Source organism: Chiloscyllium plagiosum, unplaced genomic scaffold (genome assembly GCF_037043375.1).
Source record: "Chiloscyllium plagiosum isolate Xiang-an unplaced genomic scaffold, Cpla_swu_hap1 HiC_scaffold_9, whole genome shotgun sequence".
NCBI classification, from domain to species: domain Eukaryota; kingdom Metazoa; phylum Chordata; class Chondrichthyes; order Orectolobiformes; family Hemiscylliidae; genus Chiloscyllium; species Chiloscyllium plagiosum.
In genome coordinates, this window is record NW_028270147.1 from 100,216,085 (window position 1) to 100,237,060 (window position 20,976).

Consider the following 20,976-nt stretch of genomic DNA (forward strand, 5'->3'; position numbering starts at 1 on the left):
AGCGGTAGTGTGGTAGGGAAAAGGGGAGAAAAGGGAAAAAAAAACAAAACAAAAAAAAAGTGTGGCCTCAGGCCTCCCTCCCTCAGGCACTGTGCCTCTGGCCACCTCCCCAAGTCTTTGGGGACCTCCAACCTCATTCTCTGCCCGGAGCCTCTATCCCTCTGACAATGCCCAAAGTACAGCTGGCCCACAATCCCCAGCATAAATGTTCCAGATACAACTCGCCCTCCACTACCTTGTCCAAGTTGGCAATAATGTGAGAGCCTTCAGAGTGCTAGGCCTTGCCTTGCTTTCACTGGTCCAGCATCCACGGTCACCCACTGCAAACCCTCCCAAAGCAGGCTTTGGACAAGCTTCCTTGGGTTGACAAATGTTCAGCAATTTTTCTGCTCTTTACCCCCAAGGGCACTGAAGCATACTACAGTTCAGTCAACACACAACAGTCTGCATGACTCAGCAATTCTTCACAGGAGTCACTTACCAAAGTTTATTTCATTAAACCATTTTACCATTTCCTGCAGTTATGATTTTTAAGTTAATCGTCGCACTTCACTGCACACTCCATCTTAGTTGTACATAGGAACGGGTGCACACTCAAAAGGACATCATGTCTGTGCTAGCAAGCTGCATCTGTCCTATGTCTTATCACAAAATCATTACACAACCACTTCAATCTGGAAGGGCAAGGGGAGTAGATACATGGGTACATCACCTCTCCAAACCACTCAATATCCTAACTTGGAAATATATTGCTGTTCTTTCATTGTCATTGGGTCAAAATCCTGGAATTCCCACTCTAATGGCAACCAAGAGCATGTGCACCACAATGGTTCAAGGTGGCAGCTCACCACCCCCTTCTCCAGGGCAACTTGGAACAGGCATAAGAGATGCCCATGTGCCCTGAATGAATTTTTTTATTTAAAAAAGCATCCTTTCACAAGCTCAATGTCCCAAATTGCTTTATAGTCAATAAAGTACATTACAACAATGACTACACTTCAGAAGAAAGAAATGTGGCAGCCAAATTGCACATAGCAAGATGCCATAAACTACAATGTCTGAACAACCAAGTGGTTGACTTCAACAGCATTATCTACAGGATAAATATTGGCCAGGACTCTTTAGGAGAACATTCCAGCTCCTCTTTAAATAGTGCAGTGACACTTCTTACACCCGGGAGGGAGGAGTTAGACTGCGCCTTTGTCTCTCAGCTCACCTCTGCATGTGCCAGTCTGGATTATCTGCTCAGGTTTCTGAAATGCACCCTTCAGCTTCTGTCTCAAAGTCAAGAGGGTTCGAAGGCTTACAGGAGATCACTGCACAAACAACAACCGCAATCAATGGTCTTAACAAGCAGAGGTCCATTAGATTGAGGATTTTTTTTAAGGCATTCTACCGTCCTTGAACAAGGCCAGAATCCTCTCAATTACTGTTCACAGCAGTGAGGCGACCTCGATCAATGTTGCGAATATGTGGCTGTGGTGCATCATTGCCCCTCTTTCACTTGGTTGTTATCAAGGCAGTTAGCTACATTACCACTTCCCTCTGCTTCTCAGTTCGAGTCCGCCCTCTCTGGGGACCTCCTATCAAGTTTTTAGCATCTTCAGCAATGGCTCATCCCTCCCTCCAAAGTCCATCCTTGGACGCACTTCTATTTCTCAATTATATCAGAATTCTTGGTAAATGCCACACTGAGAAGAAATATCTGGCAATCATTTAAACTTGCACAGGTTCCAGAAGTCAGGGCGCTGGATGATTACACGATGTGAAATATTACAACTCTAACTATTGCAAACTGATAGAATGAGATGTTGCTATCGTGTTATGGAATGGCTTTGAACCCATCAAGAAACAGAAGTACACCATTCAGCCCTTTGAGCCTTTCCTGCCTTTCAATACGAGCAAAGATGATCTTTTTTGCAACTATACTTCCCTGTCCTGTCACTCGATCCCCACAGATGTCAGAAATCCATTGATCAAACTTTAATATACCGAATGACCAAAAGAGAACTCCAAAGATTCAAAACCTCAAACAAAGGCATTTTCCATTTTATCCTGAATAGTTGTCCTGACCCTGAAATTATGAATCTTAATTCTGAATACTGCAGCTGAAGGAATCAGCGTGTTAAGCCCTCTTAAGGGTTTCAATTACATCAAATCTCATTCTTGTTGAAACTGGAGAGTACAGGCTCATTCCCTTCATTCAATCTGTCCTTACAAGCCAACCCTCTAATCCCAGGAAATAGAGACCAAACTATAATGCATTGTAATGCAAGTGTGATCCCACCAAAACCCTCGACAATTGCAGCTGGATTCTTAGACCATATTACTTCAACACCCTGATCAACAATCCATTTGTCTTCCTAATTCTCTCCTGTACCTTCAAGGTAAATATTTTGCATTGTGCACACAAAGGTACCTAAACCTGTTCAAAGGCTATGCCTATCAAAAGCGAAAAACCTCAGTTTTCCACATTATGCTGTCATCTTCATGGTGATTCACAATACCTATATAGTCACATTTGCAAACAGTGTCCTTCCGCATCTAACAGCTTACTTTCCTACCTAACTGTGTAGGCACAGCAACGAAAGTGAAGTCAGACTATTATTTGAAACCTGCTTTCCAAAAGGTGAATTCCAGTTCCGTCATCCCCTCCATCATTAAACAGCTTATCATGTATTACCCCCATCCTCTTAGTTGTTTCTGTGACGGAAACCCGCATGCAAACCCACAAGAGCTCTTGATAGCTGGTGTCCCACGCTCTACTGGCTGAGTGCTTTCGGCTCTCTGTGTCATTGTTGCCTTAGTGTTCACAATCATCTCTGTCTTTGTTGCCGTTAATGAGCTCTCAGCTAAGCAGGACCTCACTCCCGGCCGCACTCTTCCCCATTTCCGATCTGGCCCAGACCCACAGTCCTCTGGATAAGCTTGTTCCTTTAACCTGACACCTTGAGCACCTCCAGTTTAAACGGATTAGTACCTGCTGGCAATGCCCTCAGCTGCTGGCGTTCTAAATCCTGGAACATCCTCACTAAACCTCGTCTCCTCTTCTTTCTGCAAGACTCTTGGTAACATTTACACCATCTGCCCTAATATCTCACCACACTGCTCAGTGTCGAACTTCGCTGGAATGTTTTCTTTTAATATCTGAAGGCACTATATCAGTGCAACGTCTTGTTGCTGTAAGCTTCAGTGGCTACATTCAAACCTCCATATTGTCTTCAGCTCCTTTGAGATCTCTCCTGCTGGCATTTTCCTCTGCAGCTGGTCATTACCTCTGCCCTCACTGAGCTGCACGGAGGCCCAAGCCCTCTCTTTTAAAGATTATTGTTTGTACATGAGTGTTAATCCTTCCCTGGCATCAACCATTGTTCTCTAACTTTCCCAAGATGTCCCCTACTCTTCCAACTCCAGCACGTGGTAGCTAGACCATTACTCACCCAGAGCACTCAAATTTCCTCCCCAAACACCTCTGCTCTTCACTTGTCTCACCACTCCCTCAGAACATAAGTCGTTCATTTGGATGTTTGCCTCTCCATGCCATTTAACACGGAGGTATCCATTTCTCATGTCTGAGGGGTCCATTCAGGAACTTTGCAAAGTCAACAGTCGCTCAGCCAAACGAGGAAACCTCTCAACTTGGTGTGTTTACCACACTGGTCATTTCAAATGTGTCACACACAAGTCGGTTACAGACGGTGCCTGATATTCTACAAGAACCCTATAGCACAATGTTTCACAGTGGAATTACCTTTTACTCAAAGGCATTAATTAACGTAGAACGATCAGTGAAACCACTTCGCTGGAGTCAGCATCGTCAGAACAACAATAACTTGAAATTTATACTGCACCTTTAAATATCTTCAGGAGCTCTATCAAACATAACCTGACACCAGGCCATACACTGAAACAGCAGGATGGGTGGTAATTCTACTTGGACAAGGGGATTAGGGTACATGGGTTTGACACTCCCAGTGAGAGTCAGCACCTTGAGGGAAGAAGTGGGGTCTGTGGAACTGCACCCACACACCCTGTTAGAGGCCACCACCTTCACGCTAAGGAGGGAATGGGAAACTTTAAAAATAAATAACCCCTCAAATGTATTTTATTATTACTCTTACAACAGAATAAAACACTGGCCGATGGGGCTATTGGGAATAAGGGCCAGAGAGTGGGACAGAAATTAAGTCAACAATTTAGTGTGTAAAAGACCAGTATTTTAATTTTCAGATGGGAAAAAATACTGCTTTAAACCAAGGAAAGAGATGCTGAAGTTTTGAAACAAGTTACTGAGACTCACTAGTAGTTACATGCAGTGGAGGGGTGGGTGGAGGGATGGGTAGGGGCAAGTAGATGAAAGGTATGATTGTTGGACTCAGCACCAAGAGTGTGCGCTCAGGGCAGCTTTGCTCACAGCCTGTTAGATTGAAAGACCAAATCAGAGGCAGTTGTCTAGATCAGAAATGCTCTGCTATGACGACTCACTGATTGGTGAGCAGTCCGCGTAAGCAGTGTATGGCAGAAAGTCTCCAAAATGCTAAAGAGTTGATCCCTCTCTCTTTGCAGAAAAACAAAGAATTGGAAGATTGCTCACTATTCTCAATTCCCATTAGTGACTGAGATACAACCACCCTGTATCATAGAATCCCTAGAGTGAAAACAGGCCATTTGACCCAAAGTCCACACCTCCAAAGGAGTATCCCACCCAGATCCATTCCCCTACCCCGCTACATTTCCCCTGACTAATGCACCTAGTCTACGCATCACTGAATATTATGGGCAATTTATCAATGCCAATTCACCTAACCTGGGAGAAACCCAGAGGAAACCAACACAGAGAGAATGTGTAAACTCCATACAGTCACCTGAGGCTGGAATCGAACCTGGGTCCCTGGCACTGCGAGGCAGCAGTGCTCACCACTGAGTCACCGTCCGCCCCATATGTTCAATAAAAAACTGGAAAGATGATCGGAGGAGGACCCAGAAGCAGCAAAAAGATACCTTGCCTAATCTTGTGGACTCGGTACTATTGAACTGTGTTCCTCTAATATTTTTCTCTATGTTATTTCTCTTGTTTGTTCGTCTGTCTGTATGCGTGTTTAGGGATGTAACAGGTAGGGTTTATGTCAGAGAATTGTAAATTGATTTTTTTTTGGCTTGTGGTTAGAATCGATTTATTTGTAATCATAGCAGCTTCTTCCAAGTACAGAAACCAGTCAGTATTTTCTGTTAACTTCAATTCAGCAAACAGAAACATAGGGGATTTTGAGCAACCAGATTAAATCTTTAACTTTCCTGACAATCTTAGGAGTAGTGGGTCTTGAGTATTAGCGTAACTTTCCAAGAGGATTATTACATCTACTTGACTAATTCAAGTGACTGATGTGTGTATACTGTTATAATTAAACTTTGCACTATGCATTGTAGGAGAGAAAAATAAACAGTAACTCTTTCACAAGGATTTGTTGGTAACCTCAGGATTTTTCATTCCCTCCACTTAATTAAAAGGAAACTTTGCAATACTTTAGGGAGATCCCGTTTGTGATAGAAACAATGAGAGTTTAAATTTAACAATTCATCTTTTTGGCACATCATTTGCAAAGTTGGCATTTGCTTTCTAAACTAAACAAATTAAGTAAAGGGGCATGCCAGGCCACTCCACCAGGCATGTCAGAGTCAATCACATTTGGAGGCAGATACAGGCCATACTGAATAAAGACATCAAAATTTATTTTTTTTAAAAAAAGGCAATGAATCACCTGAGTTTTCCATAGCAATCCGGCAATTTCAACAGTCATTCTTACAATGCCACTTTCTGCATCCTGAACATAAATACTAGAACTGCCAGGGTAGGATTCAAATTCTCAGTTTCTGGATTGCAAGTCCCAATAACATCACCGTCACATGTCGGAAGGAGGGCACGGGAAGGAGGCAGGGAGCCAGGCAACTTGAGAAGCAAAAACAAAAGCACCTCACCACCGAGGTACCTCTGGAGTGCGGCCATTGCAATACAGGAATCAGCACACAGGGAGATCCCATAAACAAACATTCATGTTTTTACAACATGACAGTATTTTTAAAACAGAGATGCAGGCCTAAAGATAAATTTTGGTTAGGCCACTAGTTTGCTTGCCTTCAAACAAAGGTACACTGAATCTTTCACCTTCAATCAGGGAGCAAATACGACCTTATAGTTCAATGGCTCATCTGAAAGGCAGCACTAGATAATTTCACTTATAACCCCTACATTAACTGGACCTTGCCTTGTATCATTGACTAAATACCATTTGCAATGACCTACCATTGACTTGGGCTTTGTGGTTGCCACCATATTGGCCAAAGTGTCCTCCTCATCCACTTGACCGAAGACGTGAGCATCATACGCAACCGTCATAGAAACCTCTTCCATCATTTTGGCAAAAAAGCAACGAATTTTAAAAAATAATAAATTAAATAAATAAATACCGCCTCCCTAAGTGGAGGGAAAAGTGTCAAGAGACTGAAGAGTCGGCACTGCATCCACTCTGGGCACTAAAATGGGTCGTGGTGAAGGAGCAGATTAAGATCAGTCTTCTTTACTCGAAACATGGGTTACACACCACAGACTCCATCAACTGACGGCACAGTAGCTCCCATTGACAGAAACCCAAGAGAGAGTGTTGAAGGGTCGGAGTTTTATTTATGTGTGTGCTCCCTCTTTCCACATCTGTGCTGAACCCCAATTCTGAAGCTGCGCTTCCAAATTCAGGAGATAAACAGTTCAAGAAACCGGGGGTAGACGCGGATTAAACGGTCTCATCTCTTGGAGGGGAGGGAGATCCTCAACTGCAGCCTGCTGACCACTTCCTGCCTGTCGTCTGCCAGAATTCAGAGCAGGGATTGAAGAGCTCGGTGGCCAGTTAGCACTGGCTGCTCTCAGCGCACGTTCCTTTGAGAGGGTGGGCTTGGCAAGCAGTTTAAACGGTCATAAACGACATTCTGTGCCTCTGCACAGAGTGAGCGCAGAAGCCGCGGAGGCTGAGTTTCAGAGAGCACGCGTTCACGCTCACTCTCACACATCGATTATCTGAGGCTCTTCGTGTACACACACACACACAAAAAGAAAACAGCAGCACAACCACAAAGGAATTGTGGCAGTGGGCCACCTCAAAACTGCCTTAACTATTTCCTGGTTTAGATCACTCCCTCCGCAGGTGTCTCAAGAGATTCCAGGCTTGAATCAACCGAATGGTATTTTGTAGTCTCTTGAGAGAGCGAGCCCCCCTGCAGGAGGGGAGTAGCAGGCTCTTTAGGGGAGTCAAGCCGTCAGGAGTTTCTGGAAAGGTTGCCTACCATTTTTCACAACATGAACTACCTGTTCCACAAGAGGTGAAAGGAGCTGCAGCCAGTGCCTGTTCCCACAGTCAGCTCTCTCCGTCTAAGGCGACTGCAGCTTTTCTTAACACTGTGCAAAACCAGGAAGCAGCAGCGATCAAAAATAAACTTTCAGATGTTCTAGATTCCTCCCTAATTCACGTGCTCTCTTTCAAGGAGTGGCTTGTTTCAGTCTATCAGTTCCTAAGGGCAGGTTAATCAGCTACAGAGAGACAGACAAACAGAGGAGGGGAGAGGAGAACCACAGACAGACAGAGAGACACACACACAGACAGACAGAGACAGAGACACACAGAGAGACAGAAACATTGAGTGAGAGAGACTCAAACAGACAAAAGGCTGGGGGAGGGCAGGGGTGGCCCTGTGAGGCTCAGTGCTAGCAGTCACAATCAAAAGTAGTACTGCTCCTCAATGTAACTTCGACTGCAAGAGGGGGAGAAACTCAGAAGGAAACAATCCGTTAATTAGGCAACACCTACTTGAAGATAAACACAAGAAACTTAAGTACAATTTACAGATCATAGGAGGGTGGATAGAGTTGGAGGGAGAGGAGGAATATTTGACAAGTTGCTGTTCTTTAACAGTCCAGCCTTTCTCATTTATATAAAACATTTCAGGACCTCAGGCATGTCCCAAAGCTCTTCAGTCAATGAAGTATTTAGAGTCATAGAAATGTACAGCATGGAAACAGACCCTTCCGTCCAACCCATCCATGCCAATCAGATATCCCAACCCAATCTCGTCCCACCTGCCAGCACCCAGCCCATATCCCTCCAAACCCTTCCTGTTCATATACCCTTCCAGATGCCTTTTAAATGTTGCAATTGTACTAGCCTCCATCACTTCCTTTGGCAGCTCATTCCAACACGCAGTACCCTCTATGAAAATGTTGACCCTTCGGCCCCTTTTATATCTTTCCCCTATCAACCTAAACCTATGCCCTCTAGTTCTGGACTCCCCAACCCCAGGGAAATGACCTTGTCTATTTACCCTATCTATGCGCCAAGTATACTCATCGTTGCAATGTAGGAAATTTATCTGTTCGATGACAAAGAATTGTAGATGCCAGAGTTCCAAAATAAACAAAAACAAAACCAGAAAATATTGGAGAAATTCAGCAGGTCTGACAGCATTTGCAGAGAGAAAGCAGTTACTGCCCCAAGTCCATTGATTCTGAAGAACAGTCACTAGATGCCGTCAAACCTGCTGAGTTTCTCCAACAATCTTGTTTATGTTTGAAACAAACATCTGTCAGTTTGTACATAGGATGATCCTGCAACCAGCACCATGATAAATCACCAGGTGGTATGTTTTAGTGATGTTGGTTGATAAATACCAGCCAGGACACCAGGAAGCAATCCCTTGCTCTTCTTCACACAGTGAAATGGACAGACCTTGGACATTCTTAAGCTTCCCCCCCCCCACCTGAGTAGACAGCTGTGGCCTTGATTTAAAGTCTCATTCAAAGGTTGGCGCCATTGACAGTGCAGTACACCCTCAGAATCCAATGTCTTGTTGGGTAATGAAGCCCCTGCAGTAATGACTGGAACCTAGAGGCAAAAGTGTTACATGCTGAGCAATGAGGAGTAACACTTTACACATTAATCAGTGAACAAGTTTCTGTGCTCATCACAGTAAGACTATCTGAGGCCGCTGTCCATGTTTACTAACTCCATGTTAGCTTAAGTGCCAGTCAGAAACATAGCAAAGCCTCCTCTAGCCTTTTAAACAGGAAGTAAAGCTCCCTCTACACTATCCCCATCAAACTCCCTCCCTAATGGAACGGAAAGTCAACCCACAGCAGGTGGACTGCAGCAGTTCAAGGAGGCAGCTCACTGCCAGCTTCAAGGGCAACTAGGGATGGGCATTAAATGCTGACCAGCCAGGGATGCCCATATCCCACAAATGAATTTTCTAAACTCTCAGGATAGGAACAGCACGGGGTTACATCCAGAGTAAAGCTCCCTCGAGACTGTACCTATCAAGCACACCCAGGACAGAGTCAAAGTTCAAAAGGGGGTTTAGAAAGAGCCGGGGAAATTTGTCTCTACTGATGACAAACCGACCTCTGCAGAGCCCAAAGCCCCTTATGGCAATCAATTACTAATGAAATGCTGTCACTACTTTTGTAAGGAAATGTGGGTCCAGATTGCTTCCAAAAATTGCAATGAGATAAATGACCAGATTACCTTGCAATAGTGGCCAAGCAGTCAACATTCGCAAGAACAGGGAGTGGGTTTGGTTAATGGAAGAATGTCTCCTGCTCTTCACCTATTACTTAAGCCTTTCACATTCAGCCTAGCAAGACAGCACCATAGTTTAAAGTTCCATTTGAAGAAGAGACCTCCAACTGTGCAGCACTTTCTCTTTACTGCACGAGACATCAGGCAGAGTTACGTGGTCAACTCTCACATTCATGACCTTCTGATTCAGAGGCTAGCGAGGATATAACTCCACAGAAGCTGGTATCCCAACCACTAAGGCACCCTTTATATGGAGCAAATCTTTGACACTGATCCAGCCTCCTCAGAGCCTATGCTGAGTGAACAGAGCCTCAACCTTAGGGTGGCATAGTGGCTCAGTGGTTGGCAATGATGCCTCACAGCACCAGGGACTCCGGATCAATTCCAGCCTTGGGCGACTGTCTGTGTGGAGTTTGTACATTCTCCCAGTGTCTGCGTGGGTGTCCTCTGGGTGCTCCAGTTTCCTCCCACAATCCAAGGAAGTGCAGGTCAGGTGAAGTGGCTATGCTAAACTGCCCATAGTGTTCAGGGATGTGTTGGTTAGATGTATTGGATAGGGGTAAATGTAGAGTAATCGGGGAATGGATCCGGTTGCATTACTCTTCAGAGGTTTGGCGTGGACTTGTTGGGCTGAATAGCCTGTTTCCACACTGCAGGAATTTTATGACACTCCTGATCTGATCAATCAGACAGGATTCTGATTGGGGCTGTTAACCTGGTCCAATCAGGGAACTCGTTCTATGACATCCAGCTGGCTGACATTATTACAATTTGTCCAATGAACCGAGGCTGACATTTAAGCATACTGCAATGATTAGGGAGAGTGTAGAATCTTCTCACACACACTCAGACTTGGATTAGTCCAAGTTAGATCCAGGAATAGTGGCGAAGCAAACAACTTGGAATACTACCTGATTCCCATCAGAAATTTCAACCCATGTACTTTGAGCTGGTGTGCAAGTTTTATAATCTGAACTGGAACATTACCAGACACAATGGTAGCTTAAAATACAGTGCATCCTGCTTTATTACAACACTGACCGCATCTGGATGAAAAGTGACAGGATATGAATGGTACATAAACTGCAGTACATCAAATTGTATTGAGAAATAGCTGGACATGCTATGCACTCTGAAGACCAGACATCCCATGACATGGAATCGCAGTCAAACCATCAAAAAACAAAAAAGCCAAAGTACTAGAGAAATTCAACAGGTCTGGCAGAGAATGACAGAGAGATCATGCTTAGAGTCTGGTATGATTCCTATTCAGAATGGTGCAATTGCCATTCCACTCAGTTCTTCAGAAATGTGAAGTGTATTGTAGTGCAGGACAGAGGAGGGCATAGTCAGCAGCACAGTCAAACATGAATGGTGAACTGTTATGAGTAAATGTGCCCTTTCATGGCAGGGGACTTAACACTAACATGCAGAATTCACACTGAATTAGTGGATATTAAGGGTTGCCAGAGAATTCCAGATTCCAGAAACTGCCCATCACAATTTTCAATTTCCCAGGGAATATCCAAGGAATCAGCTGTGTCCAGGATTCAGCAGGGTCTTGAAGCGCAACTTTATTCTGCGCTGCAGAAACACTCTGTGGTTGGAGATATATTTGAGCCATAGGTCCTCCTTCAGGTAGCTGGGTAACCACTTCTGCTCTAAGCCTGCAGCATCAATCCAGGAAGAGATAGTATTCACTTGTGACACTCATTTCCCTGAGCATATTGCATCACACTTTGTTCCATGTCATCAAGTCATTTAGCTTGGGGACAGACTACTGGATACAATACAATCACAAGGGAGTAGGAATGGACAATATAATTAGGGGATTATCATTGGGACTTCTGTTGCTTTCTGAGAGAGCACCCAAGTGAGAAAACGAAGGGAGAAAGGGGCAGAGAGTGAGATCACAGATGATAATTTTTATGCCCCTCAGTAATATCTAAAAGTCAGCCCAGACTCCAAATAGTAAAGCACACTGTTGGGATGCCCAGAATGTATCACAGGTGTAGTCTTGTGTCAGCTTTTTTCTATATTCAAACTTCCTGTATTCTAGCATATGCTTTTCTTTTCAGATATTGGCTTAACTGCATACCTGATATACCCAGGCTTCTAATGCTCTATGTATCTGTGCCATTTCTGAACCATACCCAATGAATGGTATGAGGCCATCCCCTTACCTTGCTGCCAGTGAAGAGTACTACTCACTTCGTCCCACTTCAATGTCACGTTAGATTAGGAAGCAGCGAGATGAGAGACAGTCGGCACAAGAATTTCTATTCCTTGTTAATGTAAAGTCACCCCAATTTTGTGTTCTTTATTTCTTCATTATGAAGAGGTTAGACTGGGAAGTGTGTTGGAAAGGGACTCAACATTTGCAGAATTGTATAGAACACCACAGCTATAATACAGGAGCAAAGAGAAGACGTACTAAACTTCCACACCATCCTAAAGTGTGTGAGAGCTAATGAAATACTTGTTTTTTTTTTAAAAAGTACCAGTCACTGTTGTAAAGGAGGAAATTTATTTCATAGTTTTTGCTCATACTACATAGAAGAGTCTTTCAGAATCTAAATGTTATCAGTCTCTCCCAGATCCATCTCCCCAGCTCCATTTCTTTTTCTCCCATATTCAAACTTCCTGTATTCTAGCATATGCTTTTCCTTTCAGATTTGGCAAGATGAGTGTCCAGGGTTTCCATACTCCTGTTCCACCGTCCCTCCCCCCCCACCTCCTCCACCAACCTTGTCTTCAGCAAATATACTGCTTTTTCCAAGCTATTGCCTCTGATGGAGAGTTCCTGGACTCAAAAGTGTTAACTCTACCTGCTGACGTTCACCAGAAATTGCTATTTTTGTTTCCACACTACCTATTCTCCTCTGGCTCAGCAAATGCAGTCCATCCCATCAACAGGCTTTACAGCTGGAACTAAATTTACTCTGGTATCTTGGAAATGGAGCAAGCCCAGAGGTCAATCAGAGAACCCGTATCATTTGTATTTCAGCTTATAGCTGTGGAGTCACAAACCACCACATTTTCGAAGTCGAGGGGATCACATTTCGTTCTTTGCCCCAGAGAAGCGAAGGCTGAGGAGACCCCCCCAACAGAAAGAGAAGGGGTTCAAGGGAGATAGAAAGATATGCCACCAAGATAGATGAAATTCAGGAGAAGCATAAACCCCTGCAAAGACCAGCTGGGTGCAATGGCGTGTTTCCTGTCTATCACATTGCAGGTCAGGGAAGATGGGATAGGGTCAGATTCACAAAACAGTAGATAGCTAAGTGTATAGCAGCGGCTAAACAGTACAGACTATTGATAGTAAAGACAATTTTCCTGCACTCTTGGGAGAAGACCAAATTTGGCTGCTGATGAGCCTGATGTCATTGGGCAGGCCAGAAACTCTGGTCATGGACAGTCAGAGAAGGTCAGTCTTCAAATCATCCTGTACTGTTCCCACTGGCTGGAGACTGAAGCTCCCATTTTTCTCTACTTCCTGTCCTACGTCCCCCTCACCAATCTGGGGCTGCCCACAAGAGCCACCACCTGCACGTAGCTCCATCTGCTGACTACCCAGTCTCCTCCCTGGCCCACAACTTGTTTCCTAGCTGTTCTTTCTTGAGTTGCTGTCCACTCTCCTTCCAAAAGAACATCAGGCATGAACTCTCAGTAAGAACAACAGCACCCCTTAAATTCTCCTCTGCAGTACCTTCCCATAATCAAAACTCAAAGAAAATTCAGGATATTAATGCTGCTGGCTGGGATAAGTTTATAGCCCACCCATCACTGCCCTGGGAGAACACAGTGGTGAGCTGCTTTCCTCTCCAAATCCTTGAACCTGTCATCATCTCCCAAGGTTTATGTCCATCTTTCCTGGATCTCCATGATGGAATTTCTCCAATCAGATTTCTGATCCATAAGACATAGGAGCAGAAATTAGGCCATTCAGTCCATCGAGTCTGCTCCACTATTCAACTATGGCTGGTAAACCTCCTCCCCGTAACCCTTGACCCCCTTGACAATCGGGGGCCTCTACAGCCTTCTGTGGCAATGAATTCCATAGATTTCTCACTCTCTGGCTGAGGTTTCTCCTTACCTCCCTTCTAAATGGTCTTCCCTTTACTCTAAGCCTGTGCCCTTCGGTCCTAGTCTCTCCAACCAATTGATACACCTTCCCAAATCTACTATGACTGGGCCATTCAGTATCCTGCACATTACTATTAGATACTTCTCAACTCCATTGATCATAAACCCAGAATCCTGTTAAAGCTTTTCAGTCCTGGGAGCATTCTCACTAATCTCCTCTGAACATGCTCCAGGGTCAGTAAGCCCTTCCTGAGATATTGGGCCCAAAACTGTGCACAATACTCAAATGTGGTCTGCCAGAGCCTCAGAAGTAAATCCCTGCTTTTACATTCCCCAACTAGCTGGGGATACACTCGGATTCCACTCATTCTGCTTGAATAAACGAATCAACAGTATGGTTCATCCTGATCCTGGCCCATTACCTAGTGTGCCCTTCAGAAGATCTATGTTTAGCCTCCACATCTGCACATACCCTCAGCAATATCAGCCAACAATAGTTTTTAAGATATGGAGCCAACTTTGCTTCAACTCACCATCACCACTACCACTACCACTCCTGACACCGTCACCTGTTGGGTGAGACTAACAGCCTTTGACATCAAGGTCCCAATTAATGTGTGGCACATCAAGGAGCAAAACAGGAATCAATGGGAATCAGGCAGAAAACCCTTCACTCGTTGGAATCATACCTGGCACATCAGAAAAGATCAGTCATTTCAGCTCCAGGACCCCTCTGCAGGAGTTCCTTGGAGTCGTGTCCTAAGCCCAATCATCTTCAGCTACTTCAAATGACCTTCCCTCCATCATAAGGTGGGGATGTTCACTGATGAATGCACAATGTTCAGTACCATTCATGGCTCCTTCGAAACTGAAGCAGTCCATATCCAAGAACAGCAAGACCTGAACAATATCCAGGCTTGCGTTGACATGCGGCAACGAACATTCACACCACACAAATGCCAGGCAATGATCATCTCCAATAAGAGACAATCTAACCACTGCACTTCAAAATTCAGTGGTGCTCCATCACTGAATCCCCCATCAACATCCTTGAGTTACGACAGACCAGAAACTTAACTGGGCTCACCACAATAGATACTGCGGCTACAAGAACAGATCAGAGGCTAAGAATACTGCAGCAATTAACTCCTCAAAGCCTTTCTACAAGGTACAAGGACTGCATTGTCTAGGTGATGCCAAGCTTCTTGAGTGAGGTTGGAGCTGAACTCATTCAGGCAAGTGGGGAACATTCCATCACACTCCTGACTTGTGCCTTGTAGATGGTGGACAGGCTTTGGAGGAGCCAAGAGGTGACTTCACTTGCTGCAGTATTCCTAGTTTCTGACCTGCTCTGGTAGCTACTGTATTTAGATGGCAAGTCCAGCTGAGTTCCTGGTCGATGATAACTCCAAGGATGTTGCCGGTGGGGGATTCAACGATGGTAATGCTGTTGAACACCATGGAGTGATGGTCAGATTCTTTTTATAGGAGATAGTCATTGCCTGGCACATGGGGGGCACAAATATTTATTAGCTCACACACGATTGTTGCTCAGACTATGCTGAATAGGAGTTCAAATAGGCTTCATGTCATGTGTCTCCTGCCCTGAACTAATACGGACTGTTAAGGATTTATCTGGTTTCAGAAGGACTGCTGCTAACATGCTTACGTCTCTAATAAGATCATCAGGACTTGTAATCAAAACGTGTACACGTAGAACATTGCACTGAATACCTTCACCACAAAGACACTGTTGAATCTCAATGTGTAAAACACAAACCTTGCCAGAATAATAGGCCCTGTTCACCCACACCAATTTGTACCCACATAAACTGTGGAAGTAAAAACTCAAAAACACAGATCATAACTGACTGCAACTGGTGACATATGGACAGGTTTGAAACAAGGAGCACATCGGGTGTCAGAATTTTCCAGTTTGACCTTGTAGTTAAATCGAAGGGTGTTGAACAGAGAAACGGGCTAGTTTGCTTGCAACGTTTGTACTTCCTTAGTGCTCAGCTCCTTCTGTCTTCGGACTAGTTTTCATGTGGGACCAATTACTGGTTGCTAGGATACAAGAAGGTGCCTTAGGAACAGGGAAAACAAGAGAACGCAGCCCATGGGATTAAATTCACGTTGTGGAGTACAGTTTGTACGTTTTTCACTCATTATGACTCAGTCTTTTGCTCTTTGACAGAAATTCTCTTGGGATTAACAGTGTTAAACAAGCAATTTCTTGCATTTTAATGCCAAACTACAAAACATCCAATGGCAAAGCTGCTGTCCTAAAACAGGTCAAAAGGTTTCCAATTGCACTTTCCTAGCTGCAGACTATGAATGACACACAGAAAGCTGAGACAATTCAAAACACAATCCTTTAATCTGTCATTCTCGCCAACATAAGAAGAAAACATGATCAGATAGTTAATAAGATCTGCTTTGGGTGCCTTAGCCAGAAACTCTTGCACTGCACGAACCCAGAGACTTGTATTAACTCCAGATTTTGGAATAGAATACCACACGGTATTTAAACAGCACCTTGAAATTGCATAATCAAATAAAATTTGACCATGAGCCAGGTAAGGTGATACGAGAGAAGGGATGGCTTTAAAACAACAATTTAAGACGACAGGGATTACAGGCATTCAGGATTGAGCTAGATAGGGGAGGATGAAAGAAAAGAAATTGGACCTCCCCCACAAGAGAGCCTGGAATGTGGATGCTAAACCAGGAAGTGGACAAGAGACACAACTCAAGAGCCCAGGCAAACAGCAAAGAGATTTTATTCTTTATTCTTTATTCTTTATTCTTTTCATGGCTGTGGTGCCACCCCTAATTGCCACTGAACTGAAAGACTTGCGGAGCCATTTCAGATGGCAGTTAACCACACTGTTGCAGCTTTGGAGTCACACACAGCCAAAGTTAAAAATCACATATCACCAGGTTAGAGTCCAACAGGTTTGTTTGGAAGTACTCGCTTTTAGAGTGCTGCTCCTGATGAATCTCCTGTTGTGAGATTCTTTTTTTAAAAAAAAATCTTTGTCCACCTAGTCCAACCCCAGCATATCCACATCACACATTGGCCAGGCTCAGGCAGCAGATTTTCTTCCCTAAAAAGGGCATTAGTGAAGTAGATGGGATTTTACAAGAGTTGATGATCGTAGTTTTCAATTCCAGATTGATTAATAAATCCCACCAGCTTCCAATGGTGGGATTTGGACTCCTGTCTCCAGCTCAGAGACATTACCATGACACCATTCTCCTCCCAAGTGTTAAATATAGGGTAAGCATGACATGAGATTATTTCATGATTGGGTTGGCAAAAGTACAGAGGTGGATCGCTTGTTGACAGTGCACAGGGAAGTTTTCCCCGTTGTGGTAAATATTCCTGGTCACAGCACAAGGTGGCAACCTCCACTAGGACGTGGTGATCAGCAATGCTGACGGCCAGTAATGGAGTCAGGTCTGTTCCAGCCTTGTGGGAGGATACACTCCCTGCACTGTGGGAGCTACACCAACAAAATGATCGGGATGGGAGGGATACAATGTGTCAGGCAACAAGGTCAACAGAGTGGCTGAACAAATTTGTGTTTGTATTTGTGTTTGTGTGCGTGTGCGCGCGCGCGCGCTTGCTTCAGGTGAATTCACGAGGGGCTGCTTTACACAGGGGCAAAAACAGTGAGGGAACCTCACTGACGTGTATGCGCTAAACAGGAAGTAGATGTAGATAGCCTCACAGAACAATCTGAAGAACTTAGATGCTGCCTGACCTGCTGAGTTTTTCTCGCAATTTCTGATTTCATTTCAGGGCTGTGAAGTTCTCAGAAGCAGAGATAAGGATCTCCTCAAGGTGCATTGATGACAAGGGACAGAGGTTTGTAGTGACTCTGAGCAAATGGCAGACCCAGGTCAGCAACTGAATTCCTGGTAGAGTAACTGGAATCATTTGGACAAAGTGAAAAAAAGACACATCAAGATTCAGTGGTTCCTCCTATCATGGTGCAATTATGGAAGTGTGACAAATCATAACAATGATTTCTATCCACAAGTCCCCAAAACAGACATCCAGGGAGGAAAATCCCTCAGGGGGGCAGATTTGGAAACCCATAACTCCAAAGTCACTCGCCTCTCATCTGTCAGCAGCTGGGTTCTGGTGGTGGACTTAGTGTTGGTATTTATTCCCAACTTTCAAAATCATAACCTGATTTGTTTCACTATTTAAGAAACTAATTGTGTGCTGTGGAAAGGGAATGCTGGGCTTTTATTTACTAATGAAAGGACAGCAGCAAACTAGAGAGATGGAAACACTCAGCAAGTCTGGCAGCAGCTGTGGACAGAGAAGCAGTGTAAATGTTTCAGCTCAATGATCTTTGACCAGAACTGATGGGAAGTGTAAAAGTATTTGAGTCAGTGGGAGGGGTGTGGAGGCAGGAGGAACAAAGGATCTGTGATAATAGGATGGAGACCAGGAGATTAAATAATTTTTAAAAATGCTTAATAACAAATTTTTTTCTTCATGAATACAACAAGATTAAAGTATGGCCTTTTTCATTTATCCTATAAATGACCTGGATGATTGATATACAAGGCAGGCATGTGTAGCTGCTTCTTCAGTGTTGCACATTACGGAGTACAACTTCAGTTAATTCCTGGATTGAAATCTGAAGACGCTTTCCTGATTAATAGTGTCTGCACTTTGCTCATTAAACCAACTGTGGTACGAACTTTTGTTTGTTCGCATATTGAAGTGGGAGGCACGGTGGCTCAGTGGTTAGCACTGCTGCCTCACAGCAACAGGGTCCAGGTTCAATTCCAGCCTCGGGCGACTGCCTGTGTGGAGTTTGCACATTCTCCCAGTGTCTGTGTGGCTTTCCTCTGGGCGCTTCCTCCCGCAATCCAAAGATGTGCAGGTCAGGTGGATTGGCCATGCTAAATTGCCTGTAGTGTTAGGTGCATTAGTCAGAGGGGAAATGGGTCTGGGTGGGTTGCTCTTCGGAGGGTTGGTGTGGACTTGTTGGGCTGAAGAGCCTGTTTCCACACTGTAGGGAATCTAATCTAATCTAATCTAATCTCATCTCACTTGGATGTGTCGAGCGATGCAGGTAACCCCCAATTGCTCTTTTCTCCACGACTCCCACCCATCCAATAACTTACCTTTATGTTACAGGCTTGCTCCATTAGTCTCCTGGCATTTTCCTCAGCCCTATAGCGTTTTGGCAACTGGACGCGGAAGAACTTCAGTGCCCCTTCAAAGTCAGCCTGCAGCAAGTCCTCTTTCGAAGTCTAGGAGGAGAAAACCAAATATGAGCTGCAGCCTCACAACATACTGCATTAGACATTTAGCACGAAATTCAGCAGTGAAGTAGTTTCCAATTCATAGCATTTATAGAAAGAGGGAGACATGACACTTGTAAAAACCAGAGTTCTTCAGTTTGTAAACACGACCGACACCAGGCAAGGTCTGCCACAACCCCACACACAAAGAAAAGCTGAACACTCTTCCATAACACATTGAGGTGTCTTAATTCGATTGTCAAAATTATAGCTCTCTCAAGGAAGCTGGGGGTGTTGTTCAGGGGTGCAAGCCTTGTGGCGATCAAGACGTAAATCTGTTTCAGGAACACATCAGCCGAGATGCGACATTGTTGCAGAGGTCGAAACAGGCAGCCTTCGTGACAAGATGGAGACACAGTTGGAACCACACCTCAAGAGTCAACTGCAAAACACTAAATATACAAGCAGACTGGAATTATCTCAAACTCTTGCCAGGGAGAGGGTTGGAAACAGCAGCTAGAGAGAAGTCTTTGTGGCGGGAGCAATCAGGCTTTGTTGCATCTGCAAACTTTGAAATTATGCCTCTCCATCGAGAGAAGTTAATTCATATTTTTGAAAAGGAACATTGGCTCCAGTGCACACCTTGGTGAGGGGAAAAAAAAACAATGCAACTACGCACTGCTACTCTTTGCTTTCCACTCCTTAGCTAATTTCATACCAATATTACCACCGCCCCTTAATCATAGGAGCTTCATTCTTGCAGTTGATTATGCAGTAAGTTTGTCAAAAGCCTCAGCCAATACAATAGCAACTCTTTCTCTCAACTCAAGTTTACCAGACACCGTTCACCTTCAGTCAATGCCTGCTGGCTCTTGTTTATTAACGCAGGAATTTCCAAACTCCAATTAATAGTTTCTAGAATTATGGTAAGGTATGGGTCCTCATGCTTGATGTTATGCTGACTGACCAGTGGACAGGTTTCTCCTACTTCCTTTGGTTGAACAGCCATATAACATTTGCAGCTTCCAGTCCTTGGCATTTTTCCCCACATTAATGACGATTGGAAGGTTACAGTCAGAGCTCGAGTTACAAATCGTGACTTCTTTGGATGCATTGCATCGTTTCTACTCTGGGAGCTGTTCTTTAACCATTTTATCCTCTCAAATTTCAGAGATCTTCTTCCTTCAGAGCATTCACATCTATGTGTCTGGGTTTATTAAAGCACTCCTTACCTCAGCCACGTCGTCTGCCTCTACAAGGATTTCTTAAATCAGCCTTACGTTCCCTCTGATGACCTCTCTATCTCAAAAGCATTACTCTTCCGAATTATGTTCCCAGCTAATCGGTGTCATTTTTTTGGCCTCATCTCCTACTTTGCACTCTTCTGTTTACATCTGCGGCTATAAACCTTTCTTGAGTCTATGTGCAATATTGTCAAACTAGGACAAGCAGGGAAAGCACACTGAAGTGCCTCAAAAGGCAGTAGACAGAATCCCTATAGCCTGCAATTTAATATTAACTACATGGATTCAGAAGTGAAATACTAACAGCATGGAAAAATGACCCCAAACGTGTTGGGCAAAATGTGCAAATGATAGCCATGATGTGAAGGTGCTGGACTGGGGTGGTCAAAGTCAAAAATCAAATGACAGCTGGTTATAGTGCAACAACTTTATTTGAAACGGCAAGCTTTCAGTGTCACGGCTCCTTCCTCAGGTAGCTAGAGAGAGAATGCATCGAACAAAGAATTTAAGATCAAAGGTCATATAACTTATGAGAACGTATTGAACAAACCGAGATGGATATTAAGTCTTTAATCAGTTAGAATGGAAGTGCAGGTTGTGTGTGATTAATATATAAACTCCATAATCTTTTTTGAGTCACTGGCCCAACATACCCTCATTCTGATCGAACCTGAAGTTGACACCTCAGGTCACATAACGCATTAAAGGAGTAAGGCCATGTTTCAAATCTGTTTGCATCTCACCCTGGAGGCAGA

General features: G+C 44.2%; 1 protein-coding gene across 3 annotated transcripts in view; it reads right to left on the reverse strand.

Annotated features, from left to right (window-relative positions):
* Positions 1 to 20,976, reverse strand: part of LOC122554081 (rab GTPase-activating protein 1-like) — a 496,968-nt gene that overhangs the window by 37,349 nt on the left and 438,643 nt on the right. For 2 of the 3 annotated variants that reach the window (XM_087990933.1, XM_087990934.1), the window contains exon 19: positions 18,858 to 18,986. In XM_087990933.1, the coding sequence (XP_087847059.1) occupies positions 18,858 to 18,986 (129 nt within the window). Of the gene's footprint in view, positions 1 to 6,301; positions 7,403 to 18,857; positions 18,987 to 20,976 lie in introns of those variants that run through there. The other variant, XM_043700027.2, reaches the window with a different exon arrangement.